Raw genomic sequence first — 13,827 nt, forward strand, 5'->3', positions numbered from 1 at the left:
ATGTAAATAAGTGACTTGTCAGGTGATTCATTATTAATTATATCCACTCCTTTATGCTAGAATAATAAAACTAACACAGAGAAAAATATGAGGAAATGAATGGATGATACAGTCAAGAGACATTACAACAATACAAGTATCTATGGGAGAATATAAAAAAAAAAAGCTCAAAGAAAAGAGGAAACTTAGCAGACAGATATCAGAGAAGGGCAAAAGAATGAATAACCTTTCTTAACTCCTTAAACTCTAAGTCTCTCCTCCTAAAATTCAGTTGGTATATGTTAAAAGTCATAAAATACTTAAAACTATGAACATTTTGAGACTTCTAGGAAAGGATGGTAAAATAAAGACAGAGAATGCAATCTCTTTTCCCAATATAAAAAATGTGAGGAAAATAAAAATATTAAAACTAGCAAAAAACAGTCAACTGTAATGGAACAAGTGTCATAATCTATTGGCACAAACTTTTTTTTTTAAACAAAGCTTTTTTTAAACAGCAGATTTTAGAAACACATATTCCATGCTTCCTGAGAATGTTCACTAATAACCTTCTCCTCCCCAAATTTAGAAGAAAACAAAGAGGAGTGATTCTTATCTTTTCAATCTAATGGGTGGGTAGGGTGGTGAGGGGGGTTAGTGGTGAAAATAGGTGCTGAAGAGAAGCACATGGCAGAGTAAACAACACAGCTGGCTCTCCCTGAAAGAAGTGAAGACTCTGGAGCAACACTGCCCCAAAGAAACTTTTATGGTAAAGGAAACGTTTTATATCAGCACCATCTAATAAGTAGGCACTAGCCATGTGCGACTACTGAGCACTTAAAATGTGACTAATGCATCTGAAAAATTGATTTTCAATTTTAGTTAAAACAGTCACATGTGGCTAGCAGCTACTTTATCGAGCAACAAAGTTCTTGGATGAAGCAATGAATAACAGAAATTAATTTAAAGATCAAGAATATCTTTCCATAGGAATATACTAGGTGGTACGAATACTCCTAAAGAACATTGAAGAAAATTCCAGAAAAACTGCTCAGGCATTCTAAAAAAACAACTTCAATCTCTGATGATGCTAAATTTACTACCCCCAAAATTACTCCTTTCCCCAAATGCCCTAAGGCTACCACTAAATCAAAAAAGAGTATGACATAAAATACACACACCTCAAATTGAAAATTGAGAGGAAGAAACAAACTATCTTTAGGTGTGGGTACAAAACTAAGAAGTCACACTGTGTCAGAATCAATGTCTGTACCAGAGCTTCCCAAGTATTTTCAATATGAAAAGAGCACAATAACTATGCTACATATTCACAGCACACATTGAAAATACAAAAGACAAATCATTCTGGAAAAAAATATTCCCTATGTATCGAAAGTAAATTCTCCAAGAGGTTCTCAAGTTCTTGAACATGAACTCAAGAAAATGGAAGTTCAAAGATGAGATGATAAAACTATACAATAAAGGAAATGTAAGACTGAAACTTGAATAAGTAAAATCCAAAGCGGGTGCCTGGGTGGCTCAGTCAGTTAAGTGTCTGACTCTTGATTTCGGCTCAGGGCGTGATCTGCCGGTTCATGAGATCAAGCCCAAATTGGCCTCTGTGCTGGCACAGAGCCTGCTTAGGATTCTCTCTGTGACCCTCTCTTGTGGGAGTGCGCGCTCTCTCTCTCTCTCTCTCTCTCTCTCTCTCTCTCAAAATAAATACAATAAAATAAAACCCAAAGCAGTATCATTATCAAAGTAAAGAAAAACTGTTAAAGACAGATAAGATCACTGAAAATCAAATTACTGACAAAAAGACTTGAGGGGTGTCTGGGTGGCTCAGTCAGTTAAATGTCTGACTTCAGCTCAGGTCATGATCTCACCGTTCACAGGTTTGAGGCTCAGACTGGGCTTTGTGCTGAGCCTACTTCAAATTCTCTGTCTCCCTCTCTCTCTGCCTCTCCATCACTCATGCTCTTACCAAAAAAAAAAAAAAAAAAAAAAAAAGACTTGAGAAATACAAATGCAAATAAAAAGACAAACACTGAAGCAATTTTTTTAAAGGTGACAGAGAGTACACAAAGACTGTAAAATAGCATAACTGGTATTTATGAAGCATATAAAAGACAAACGGGGCAAGAAAAAAAAAACTTGGAACATCAAAGAAAAGAATTCAAAAAATTCTACAAAATACATGAAGAAGTAAATATGTAGATCAGATAGAATGATCCGCATCAAGAGGCAACTTCACTAATCTTTATAGAGTTGGAAAAAAAACAGATTTCTGGGATACAAACAAAAATACCAAATCACCTGCAAAGGAAAAAAATCTGTGCCTACAAGGAGAGCTCTCTGAAGAAGAAGAAAAAAAGGTGTGACCCAACAGTATTATATCCAACCAAGATGTCAAGTAAAAAAGTAACATGACGGGACACCTGGGTGGCTCAGTTGGTTAAGCTTCCGACTCTTGGTTTAGGCTCAGATGATGATCTTACAGTTGGTGGGCTCAAGACCCACATCCAGCACTGTGCTGCCAGTGTGCAGCCCGCTGGGGATTCTCTCTCCCTCTCTCTCTGCCCCTTCCCTGCTGCTGTGCTCTCTCAAAATAAATAAATAAACTTTAAAAAATTTGTAAAAATTAAAAAATAAAAGTGACATGGCATTTCAAATACATAAGCCCCAAGAGAATACTGATTCCACCAAAAAGGAGATAAGAATGTTACTATACAGAAATAATATCTGCAAAGTCATAATTAAATGAACAATATACAATTATTTAAAAATTCTAATAAAACTATATTGCAAAGATGGAATAGGGACAGAGTGAAATTATGAGATAATATATGACAAGAATGCCAAATCTTCCATTTCTATAATAGGAAGTCATTCATAAATCAAGAAACAGCAATATGTGCATATTACTAAAAAATACGCATATTACTGAGAAACGGAGAAAGTTAAATACACACGTGTCTAAAAGAATTGGAGGTAGCTAAATCCAGGCATGGGGAAGGGTGGAACAGGAAAATGTTTCTTACAAGCCAGGTGGTATTATTTAATTTACTTTTTTAAACCACGTACATGTCTACTTGGATAAAGTTTAAAATATATTTTTTGTTTTTTTACTTTTTATTTTTTTTTGAGTGAGAGCGTGTGTGGGTGCAAGTGGGGGAGGGGCAGAGGGAGACAGAGCATCTCAAGCAAGCTCCACACCCAGCATGGAGCCCAATGCAGGGCTGGATCTCACAACCCTGAGATTTATGACCTGAGCCAAAACCAAGAGTCCCACGCTTAACCAACTGAGCCACCCAGGTGCCCTAAAATATTTTTCAAAAGGAAACTTCAGGGGCGCCTGGGTGGCTCAGTCGGTTAAGCGTCCGACTTCGGGTCAGGTCATGATCTCACGGTCTGTGAGTTTGAGCCCCGCGTCGGGCTCTGTGCTGACAGCTCAGAGCCTGGAGCCTGCTTTGGATTCTGTGTCTCCCTCTCTCTCTGCCCCTCCCCCACTCATGCTCTGTCTCTCTCTGTCTCAAAAATAAATAAACATTAAAAAAAAAATTAAAAAAAAAAAAAAGGAAACTTCATGGATTAAAAAATCCAACCAAAAATAAATTATGAACAAGAAGAAGAATAAGGAATCTTTAAGATAAATACTTCATAACTAATGGAGAGAGGGAAATCCCATTTCAATATCTGCTAGTGGTCCACAGTTTCCCAATAAACTGCATATTGAACTCTTTATCAACAGGTGCCTGAAAAAGTGCACAAAAAACTTTTGTATTTGAATTGTACAGCACGGATCCTACCATAACTCCTCCCTACTGTTATTTAAAAATTACGCACAAGAGATTCAAAAATAGTTCATTAGTAAGACACAATACAAAATTTATTTTACAAAGAAAATTAACTTGTAAAGAAAATTAAAACTGAATAAAAAATAATCTCTAACATGTAGGTCCTGGAAGACAGGACATGGTGGACTCTCACAGTACCTTTGTATTTTCAGAAAATTGCCAATCAAGAACTACGTATATGAATTTTGTGTTCGGATTAGTTCTTATTTTACAGCTGTCCCTAAAAAACTTAAGGAATTTATCTCAAAAATACTTTAAACAAAATTCTAAACTGGAACTTTCTTACACCCACCTAAGGTTTTATAATTGAAATACAGATATACTGAGAGAAATAAAAGTAAATTCATCACTCCAAATTTCAAAATGGCATGCATAATGCCACTAGAATTATATTAGCTGGATTCATATGCAAAAAGTTACCATGAGTACATAAAGTTTGAAGTTCTAAATCATGAAAGTAAAAAAATTTGATAATTCTTGCAAAACTGTCATCTCCTAGAGAAAGTTTAAGGTTAAAGAGCTAAATTCATAAAATTAAAAACCTTTCTCAGGCCCCAGAACGCGAGCTTTATTTTGGTTTATAATTAATACCACTAAAGGGTTTTGGGTTTTTTTAATACTCTTAAAATTTACTTAGTGTTTTATAACATTTATTTTCTAAAATTCATTTTTTTCTACAAAAGTAACTTTACTATTAGAGGTTTACATTTATGCTTCAAGTATTCTCCCATAATAGGCTTGAATGACACAAAAAAAATCTTTAAGTAATTTTATATCCTTGAAAATTATACAAACTTGACCTAGAATAAAAAAAAAAAAAAAAACACCTACATGTACTGTAAAGAGTAAGGTAAATTTGAGAAAATAAAAATGCAAATATGCATTTTAGCAGTCTCTTGAATTTATTAACCTAAAAGGTTTAATTTCCATTTTCCTGCATCAGCTTTATTTATAAAATGTCGTGCCCTATAAATACGCTGTTATTTTCTATAGTCAAGCACCCTCTTAACAAATCTTCTCATTAATATGTAAATTTAAAGTCAATCGGTCTTCTCCCTGACAGCCCCATGAATTCCTAGTGCACTGTATAATCGGCTTTGACTTGGCATCCACTATTTATCATCAAAGATGTCAGTTAGAAAAATTATGGAAAATGCACTGCAATTGATATGACTGCAATCTACTTTGTCAACACTTAATTGTTCCTCAAATCATACATTTACATATAAACAGCCTAAATACTGATCTATAATGATGCAAATAAACTAAATTAAAAATCTCTTCTGCCCTGAAGAAGCTTGTTTGTATATGATGTGTTCATCTGAGAACTTATTGACAAAAGCATGTTACATCAGCTCATCTCAAAAAAGGTTTCTACTAATTTTCAATCCCTCAAAAAAATAATTTTGCTACCTTTCAAGTTTATAAACAAATATTTTAAAAATTCAACAAGAAACATGATTTTTCTCTCTGAAAAACAAATTTAATTATAGTTGTTAGCTAACTGCAATATCTAAGCACCATGGATGGGGGGGTGCGGAACTTCAAAAATGGCTTCAACCAGAATGCAGTAAACAAACAGAGAAAGTTATTAAAGTAAGCAAAAAGATACTTTAACTTAAAAGTCATGAGGGAATAGAATATATAGGATATATATCAGAATATAAATCTGATCTAGGCATCAGATTACTCTGTTTATATTTCTGGTTCCACATTTTATAAGCAATATTATCTTCTATGAGTTGTTAAACATTATATGCCTCAGTTTCTTCATCTATAAAATGGGTCTAATAATCGTTACTGTCCTATCTCAAATAAAATACTACAAAGTACAGCAAAATAATAAACTGTTAAATTTAAAGTATCACTGTATTATTTTTCATATATTATCTTAGTATCTGAGAAACCCCTTGATTTTAATAAATTTAGTATTTAAAGGCAGTTTTTTCCTTTAAATAACTTTAAAATTAATCTATAATTTTAGTGAGACCGTTTTCTCATTTGTAAAATCTTTTACTTCAAGACAAATGGCTCTTTATATATCATAATATGGTGTTCATATAGCATTTATATAAGTGACTTCTGCCTGTATGTAAATGGGGATGAGGTGCTAGAATGACCACCTTTATATTCTGCTAATTTCTGAAAAAAAAAAAAACCACATTCAAGACCTGAAGTTGAAAAGATAAAAAAGGATTTTAACAAGTCAGCAATGACTATGCTAGCATACTGATCCACTTTGTCTTTCTATCCCGTAACATTCTCAGCAGTTCTTTACCGCATGATAGGCTTTCTACAACATGAGAACTGAAAAATGAAAGCAGATATAAAGGCAGAATCCTCCTAAGTTTCTTCCAGCTTCATGATTCAGGCTGCCAAATTTTAAAGTTAAAATTACCATGTACCGTCCTAAAAAGATGGATGCAAGTTAAAGTATAAGCCATAAACTCTCCAAGGCTCCAAGTGCTTGGACTGCTCCCTCAAAAGTTGCTCAGTGAAACAGAATTCTAACAAGCCACAGAGAAAGTCTGAGATGGGTTAACTCAAAGAGTAAGCATGAACATGGTCTAAATGATGATAACCATTTGAACTTTAATTTTATAAAATGTATCTGTGCTAAAAGTCTAACATCTTGGACAATCCCTTGCTTCTAATACTGCAATAAAGAATGACCCTTTCAAATCTTTCCTGCTGGTACCGAACAGAATACATATGTATACAAAGAGACACAAGCCTGTTATCTTGATTATTTTGGAATCAACTGATACCACTTTAAATTAACAAATAAAGTGAAATATGTTATCCAAAGTAATATTTATAACCACTACAACAACGGAAATTAAGCAGTTGCCTCTAAGGGGTCAACCAAGAGGTTATGATATGAGAAGGACGACTTCGCTTTTATTTCACCATGTGCCTGACCTTGTTGTACAATTAAAAAAAAAAGTTATGTTTATAGTTACCTAAACCCTTAGAAATCTTCTATTTTTAGTAAGGTTTTCTTCTTGTCTTTTTTTTTTTTTTTCTTTAAGCCAAGGAATCTTTCTCAAAGGAAGCCATATTCAAAGCTGTATATGAAGGGCAGACAAAGATGAAGGCTGCTCTGTCTGGAACAGAAGCAAGAACCCAGAGAGCTGCAGAGTCTAGAGCACCACTGTCCCCCCACCCCCCACCACCACCCCGGGGTTGTTCCTGTGGCAATGTTACAGCATCCTGAGGCCTGAGGTGCACATCTGAAAACAAGTGACCACATAATGTAGAGAAAATGCCAAGGTCAGAATGCAAGTAAGTGGCAAAGGTAAGAAATTACTGAGCCCAGTTTCAATGTACCCAGGACAATGACCGGATTCCATCTCATGTTTGTAATAATGTCCAAAGAATCCACATGTGAAAACACAAGGAATACATATAGCCCCAATTTGTCAAATTATCTGTCAAAAGAGTAAATATATATGGCAGTACAAAATTTAACTTCCTGGCTTTGTAAATAGCTTTAAACATGACTTTTATGTAAAATAACATGAAATATAATTCAAGGAACAGAAACACAAATAGACAAACTACAAAAATAGAGATTTTAAAGTCTGTTACACATATTTTTAGAAGATATGGCAAGGAAAGATTTTAACTGTAATTTCTACATAATAACAAAGCAAAGGATCATTTGCATACAGATACTGAAAATGATTTGATGGTGACAGGGAAGTAAAATGTAAAATCTTATCAAAGAATGACAGTGGTTAGATAAGGCAAAATTACTTTATAATAACCTTACAACAGGAAAACAAAACATCTAAAGAGCACTCTGGAAAAGGACCCGCTGAAATCAAACAAGCTATCAAAATCTCTCGTCAAAGTTATCATTTACATGAAAGGGCCAAGACTTTTATAGCACTGGCATGTCGTTGCTTAATCCAGCAAAAGTGCCATCAGAAATGTACTTTGCTCAATGATTAATACAATTTATTTTATATAAAAAGCAATCAATTTAAGAGTCTTATATGGCATGAGACTTTTATATATGAATAACTCAAAACATACTTCAATTTTAAATAACCTAAATACTTTCTTAATATTAAAATTAAGATGGAGTCAGTAATACAGATAGTCTTCTGGATAAAGATATACTTTAAAAATTTTTAAATACTTTTTAGTATGAATAATAGTTACCGTAAAAAGCACTGATGAATATTTTAAACATTTAAACTTCTTTAAACATCTGAAAGTTTAACATGACATCTTAAAGTATGTACTATGAACATTCCTCCATTCTACATACGTTTTCCACTTCCTTTATTTCTAAATAACAAAAGTGAAATGTAGTAAGCACTCAAGCCCTACGCTTAAGTTTCTATACAAACCATTATGACATAATTGGGGGATTTTTGATCTTTTACTTTTTACACAGTTGATTTTAAAAATCTATTATAGATTTTACTTTTAAAAAAGTATTATACCTTTTTTTAATTTAAATGTAGTTGACACATGTTCCATTAGTTTCAGGTGTACAACATAGAGATTCTACAACTCTACACATTCTGCTGTGCTCACCACAAGTGTAGCTACCATCTGTCACCATACAACACTATTATGATACTACTGAATATATTCCCTGCGCTGCACCTTTCATCTCCATGACTTATTCATTCCATAAATGGAAGCCTGTACTTCCCACTCCCTTTCACTCATTTTGTCCAACCTCCCTCCCACCCACTTCCACCTGCTTTTGAAAAGGACAAAAAAGAAATATCACAAGATGAGAATGAATGTGCCAGTCTTATAAGATTTAATGATTTCTTTTTTTAAACAAGTTTAAAACTTACACTTAAATATTAAATATATACGCACAGAGATCGCTATTGCAAACTATGCAGTAAAATTTTTTCAATCGTCAATAAAGTAACAAGAAGGTATGTGTCTAGGTAGGTATACCTCTAATGTTAATATGCACAAAGAAAACAACTTCGTTTTAAGGCATATTTAATTATTAATTTTACTAAAATTCTATCAGCTTAAGTGAAAAAAAGGAAAACAAACATTTTAAAATACAAAACTAGGAAAAAGTAGTTCAAAAGGTCAGTAATATTTACCATTAAAGGCAAGATATTCTCTTAAATTTACATGTGCTAGAAGCACATTTCCCACTTGTATGATTGAATCACTTGAGCAGTTGAGACTTAAAGATATGAAAGCAACAAACTGCAAAAAAAATCCATGATTTGGCAATATCCCTGAAAACACTGTATCACGCTGCTGCTCCTAACAAGGGCCTCCTGCCAGGTATCATACTAAAAGTTTATACACTATGTCATTAAAGACAGGTCAATCGGTACCAAAATAATGAAAAATTATCCTTGCATTTATATTTATTTTCTGCTTTCCAAAAGAACATAAGAAAAAAAAAGTCCTCCATAAATATGCAGACTTCTATTATCTTACTCCTATACACATTTTTAAAAGCCCATCCATGTTCTTAATCTTCATTAAGTGGAAGATTGTTCAACACTTACCTCTTTCCAAGGACTGACAAACTGTGTACGAGCATATCGAGTTAGCATGTGGATTATGACAACCTGCCCCCACTCTTCTACATCAACTAGTAAATTACAGAGCTTGCGGTAATTCTTGTGAATCAGATCTATTCTATCCGGGCATACTTCTTCAAAAGCCATCACAACACTGCCAGCTACCAGCTAGAAAAGAAAGAAATAGTAACTCATTAAAAAATGTGTCTAGGGAATCTTCCTCCCCATCAAAGATTCTATTTAGGCATTACAGAGATACAATCAGTGTTGACAATGAATGTTAAAGAATTCAGTTATTTAATTAACAAAATGATTGTTTAAATAACAAATTTTAAGTGTCACTCACTCAAAGAATTTTTATAGCTGTAACATGTCTGAAAAGCTAATACTTTCCTGAAGTATTACAATTAGAGAAGTATCAGTACTACAAATCCAACAATTTTTTTGTCACGTTAAATATCAATGAATTGTTCACACATGGATGGACTCAACATATTCGTCATGTACATTTTTCATTTTTAAGCTAACCTAAATTCCAATCTAAAGATTTATTATTTAGTACATAACATTCAGAAAAATCAAGACAATAACAAAGACTACATCATGTCAGTTTAAAATGAGAATGACAATGAATTCATCTTAAAGTGTTTGAGGAACTTGTAAGTGTTTCTGGTACAAAACACTTTCAAATCTTCAACATTTTAATCCACCTGTTAATTTTTACCAATATATTTACAAGGAAAATACAAAGGCTAAAATTTTATATAACCTATATAACAACGTGTATAAATTGAAATAACATATTACCAACAAAAGACAGCTCCCTCAAAGACCAATTAATGAACCATAAATGCTGTTTTGTAATTGTCATACATACAAAGTGGTAAAATTAAGATATCTTTGCTATAAAGATACAAGCTAAGCAGAATACATAATATACAAATACTTCTATATATGTACCATTGATATATGTGCAGTTAGCCAAAATGTAATACTGTTGAAAAAATAAATTAATATCATATTCGTTCTAAACACTAGGGATCTTCATTTTAGTGTCTAAAATTTCCCCAATGACTTAAAATAAGCAATTAAATAGAAATGTAACTTACTGAAATGGTACTTTTTGAAAAATATTAGATACAATGATATTCGTATTTTTAGTGTTTGTCCCTCTACTTGGCTGACATTTAGTTTATTAATATGCAACCAACAATACAATTGAAAGAAAACAGCTCAGAATATAGACTTGCTATTATGCTAAACAAGTTTCCAGTCCTGTGGGGATTTTATGAATTACCAATCAGTATAAACGTGAAGCCGCATTTATTGACTCCAGCCCTGCCCATGTACTGGTGCCTGCTGGTCCCAGCATGAATGCACTTCAATCGAAAAAGCAAAGAATTGATTATTTGTGTGAACTAAATAAAAAATGTATTATACATATAATTTCCCATTTGCTATTGATATGGAAAGGATGTTAAGTTCATGTTTTCATCTCCACATTTTGATATCTTCTGCATAAATCACTCTTCAAAAATTATATTCTGTGATAATCATATTTCTAAATGCTTAGAATTAGTATTATTTAAAAATCCCTTAAAAACAACTAAGTTTATGACCTCAAACTATAGAATAACTTAGTATTTGTGAAATAGATCTATCAATCTATATATTTTATATTTAGGCCAATCTTACATTAAGACACACATATGAATTGGTAAAGGATATTAAAGTACAAAAATAAATAATACCACTTAGAATACAATAGTCAGTGAAATTGAAGCAGCAATCCAACAAAGTTTCAATTAAAGAAATACTATGTAAAATCAAGTTATTTTGCCTAACACTACCAGATTTTTTTCAAAGTGGTTAGTAGACACCAAACAATTAAAAGAAAAATCAGCTACCAAAAGGTATTAAATTTATTACACCAAGAGCTATAGGTACAACATAATTCTGAAGTATTAACAGAAAACATGGAAAAAGAAACTAATTACTCAAGTACAAATAAAGTTTAAGAAAACACAAAAATAATTAGGAAGAATATAAAGAAAAGTACCTTCACAAAATAAACTGACCATTTTAGATATTTTATCGTATGGATTTAACAAACTGACCCTAGGCTAACCAATGCCAGAATCGATAATTTTGGTCTATTAAATGTTCAATATTCTATAAAACTTCCAGAATTAAAATAAAATGATCTACTCAGATTTTAAAACCAAAAATATTGGTTTCCCAAAAACACACAGTTAATTTCCATCTCACTGTGTCAATAGTAGCTTTTTATATAAGGTGAAAAATAAATCACTCCAACAAAACTAGCAATGAGCTCATCAAATTCAAATGCAGTTTTCCATTTATGTATTTTTTATATTAAAGCTATAAACATGGTTCATTTATCTTCCCTTGGTTGCCACGTTTTTCTGTGCTGTTGCTATGAACTTCAGCCATTAGCTGTGCTCCAAGGTAAACTACATGAACCATCAACAAAAGTGACACCCCATCTATGGAGTTCATATTTTCTCCAGATTATCTATGCTAGTTGACAAGCTGGTAATGAAAAAAATCACACTAAGCAAATGGTTCCTCTAATAACAATAAATTTTCTATAAAATTATGAAGGGTACAAAACGTTTCCTTGCATCTATTTTGTCATGAATTCTAATTAACGTTGCAAAAACCTGAGAGTGCTGGGTCATCACAAGAAGTGCATCAAGGTTTGATTGATAATATGGTATAAGTTGGCCAATGCTGCCAAGATTTTCTTCTCTTAAATTAATGGCCATCCAACCTGCCCTAATCATACAGCCCAAATGATATTCCCCTTCTTATTTCAATTTTCTTGAGGCATGGAAAATGGGAAAGATCAGTCATTTATCTTCTAATAGCTGGATAATAGATCTATCACAATAAAACATCTGCACAAAATCAGAGGTGTGGGGTTTTTTTCCGCCCACTACAGTGCAGCTTTTACCAACATTAAATCAATAACCTATAAAATGGTGTCTTACCCCCTATAATTTAGTTACGAACTACCAATATATTCATTAAACATCATTTTGTAAATTAAGGAGAAACTCTGTCATAAAAAATATATATAAGCAACTAAGTTTTCCAGTAAGCAATGACCTAATCTGTGTTCTTAAGAAACTCTGTTTTCTATTAGAAAGTTAAATTCTATCAAAAGGATTTCTTTACAATTAACCTGAAAGGAAAAGGAAATAATACCACCCTGCTTTTGAGGTATTCTAAATAAAAGATGTCCACTGCTATGTTTAAATTGTTCAACAAATATGGATTTCTACCTTAAAGAAAAACCAGAGAAAGTATTAAAATTTAAAAATGAATTTACAATAGAATATCAGAAAAGGTATATAGTAAAGAAGTGTTTAAGATATGTTAGAGAATATAGGATGAAAATAGTAAATCTAGAAATATACAATAAAGAAATTATGTAAAAAACATCTTGTAACTGTTGATTGAGGATAATGGAACATAAACAACATATTCTCTTTTAATTTCACTGACTATAGCTGTGAGGTGTCTTTCAAAATTTAAAGATAATCTTCAGACAACAGTTACCTAAGTAACCCTAAAATGTTCTAGTTATTTTACCATAACCCTTATATTCCTTAACCATAACTATATTCCTTAAAGCAAAGCTATGTATTTTTAGGAAAGGACTATTCATATGATAAATTTTGGTCTTACTCTAGTAAAATGGAAAGAGCATTCTATTTTAGTATGTTTATATTTCTATCTTTTTTTAAAATGAGAATTATAGAACTGTCTTTGAGAACTTAATTATTAGAAAGTCTTCATTTAGGCTAAAAGAAGCAACAGAAGGTATATCTCATAGCCAATATGTTAAGTAAAGAAAAGTTTTTAAACAGATTAACACCTTTCAAATTGATATTTGTCAGTAGCAATAGCAATGTCAACATGACAATAATAATCCCAAAAAGCTCCTGATGATAACAAATAAATTCCTTTTCAAAATGTGGAAATAAATCAGACCTAGTTCCCTTAATTGGGAAATTTTTAAACAAAAATTATTTGGAATTCTTACTGTTTTAAATGTCAATACCGATACTAACTTGGGAGAGAAAGGAAATACAGCTGTCTTCCTTCAACAAAGAATTACAAGAGACAAGACTAAGTAATAATAAAGCTAAAATCCCTATATATATGCATAAATACCAGAATATTTTAAACCTTTCTATCACAGAATGTAATCATACAAAGAAAAAATTATCACAAAATATTCTCAAAACATAATTAATTTAAATAATGGGTAAGCAAGTTAATGATACCTAGGTAAACATGAATCTCCCATCCCAAAGCCAGAAAAATCAAAGATGAAAAACTGTCCTAAGCATAACTAAAAAACAAAGAATCCCCAAACTTCAAATTACATGTAAGTAGAAAAATAAGCCCTAAATGCCAGAGAGTTATCTTTCATG

General features: G+C 32.2%; 1 protein-coding gene across 5 annotated transcripts in view; it reads right to left on the reverse strand.

The window, feature by feature from the left end:
• The window catches only part of AP3B1 (adaptor related protein complex 3 subunit beta 1), a 265,520-nt gene that overhangs the window by 172,610 nt on the left and 79,083 nt on the right, over positions 1-13,827 (reverse strand). For all 5 annotated transcript variants that reach the window (XM_030323534.2, XM_032593390.1, XM_030323533.2 and 2 more), the window contains one exon: positions 9,347-9,529. In XM_030323534.2, coding sequence (XP_030179394.1) covers positions 9,347-9,529 — 183 coding nt within the window. The remainder of the gene's footprint in view (positions 1-9,346; positions 9,530-13,827) is intronic.

The sequence above is a fragment of the Lynx canadensis genome, chromosome A1 (genome assembly GCF_007474595.2).
Source record: "Lynx canadensis isolate LIC74 chromosome A1, mLynCan4.pri.v2, whole genome shotgun sequence".
In the NCBI taxonomy this organism is placed as follows: Eukaryota; Metazoa; Chordata; class Mammalia; order Carnivora; family Felidae; genus Lynx; species Lynx canadensis.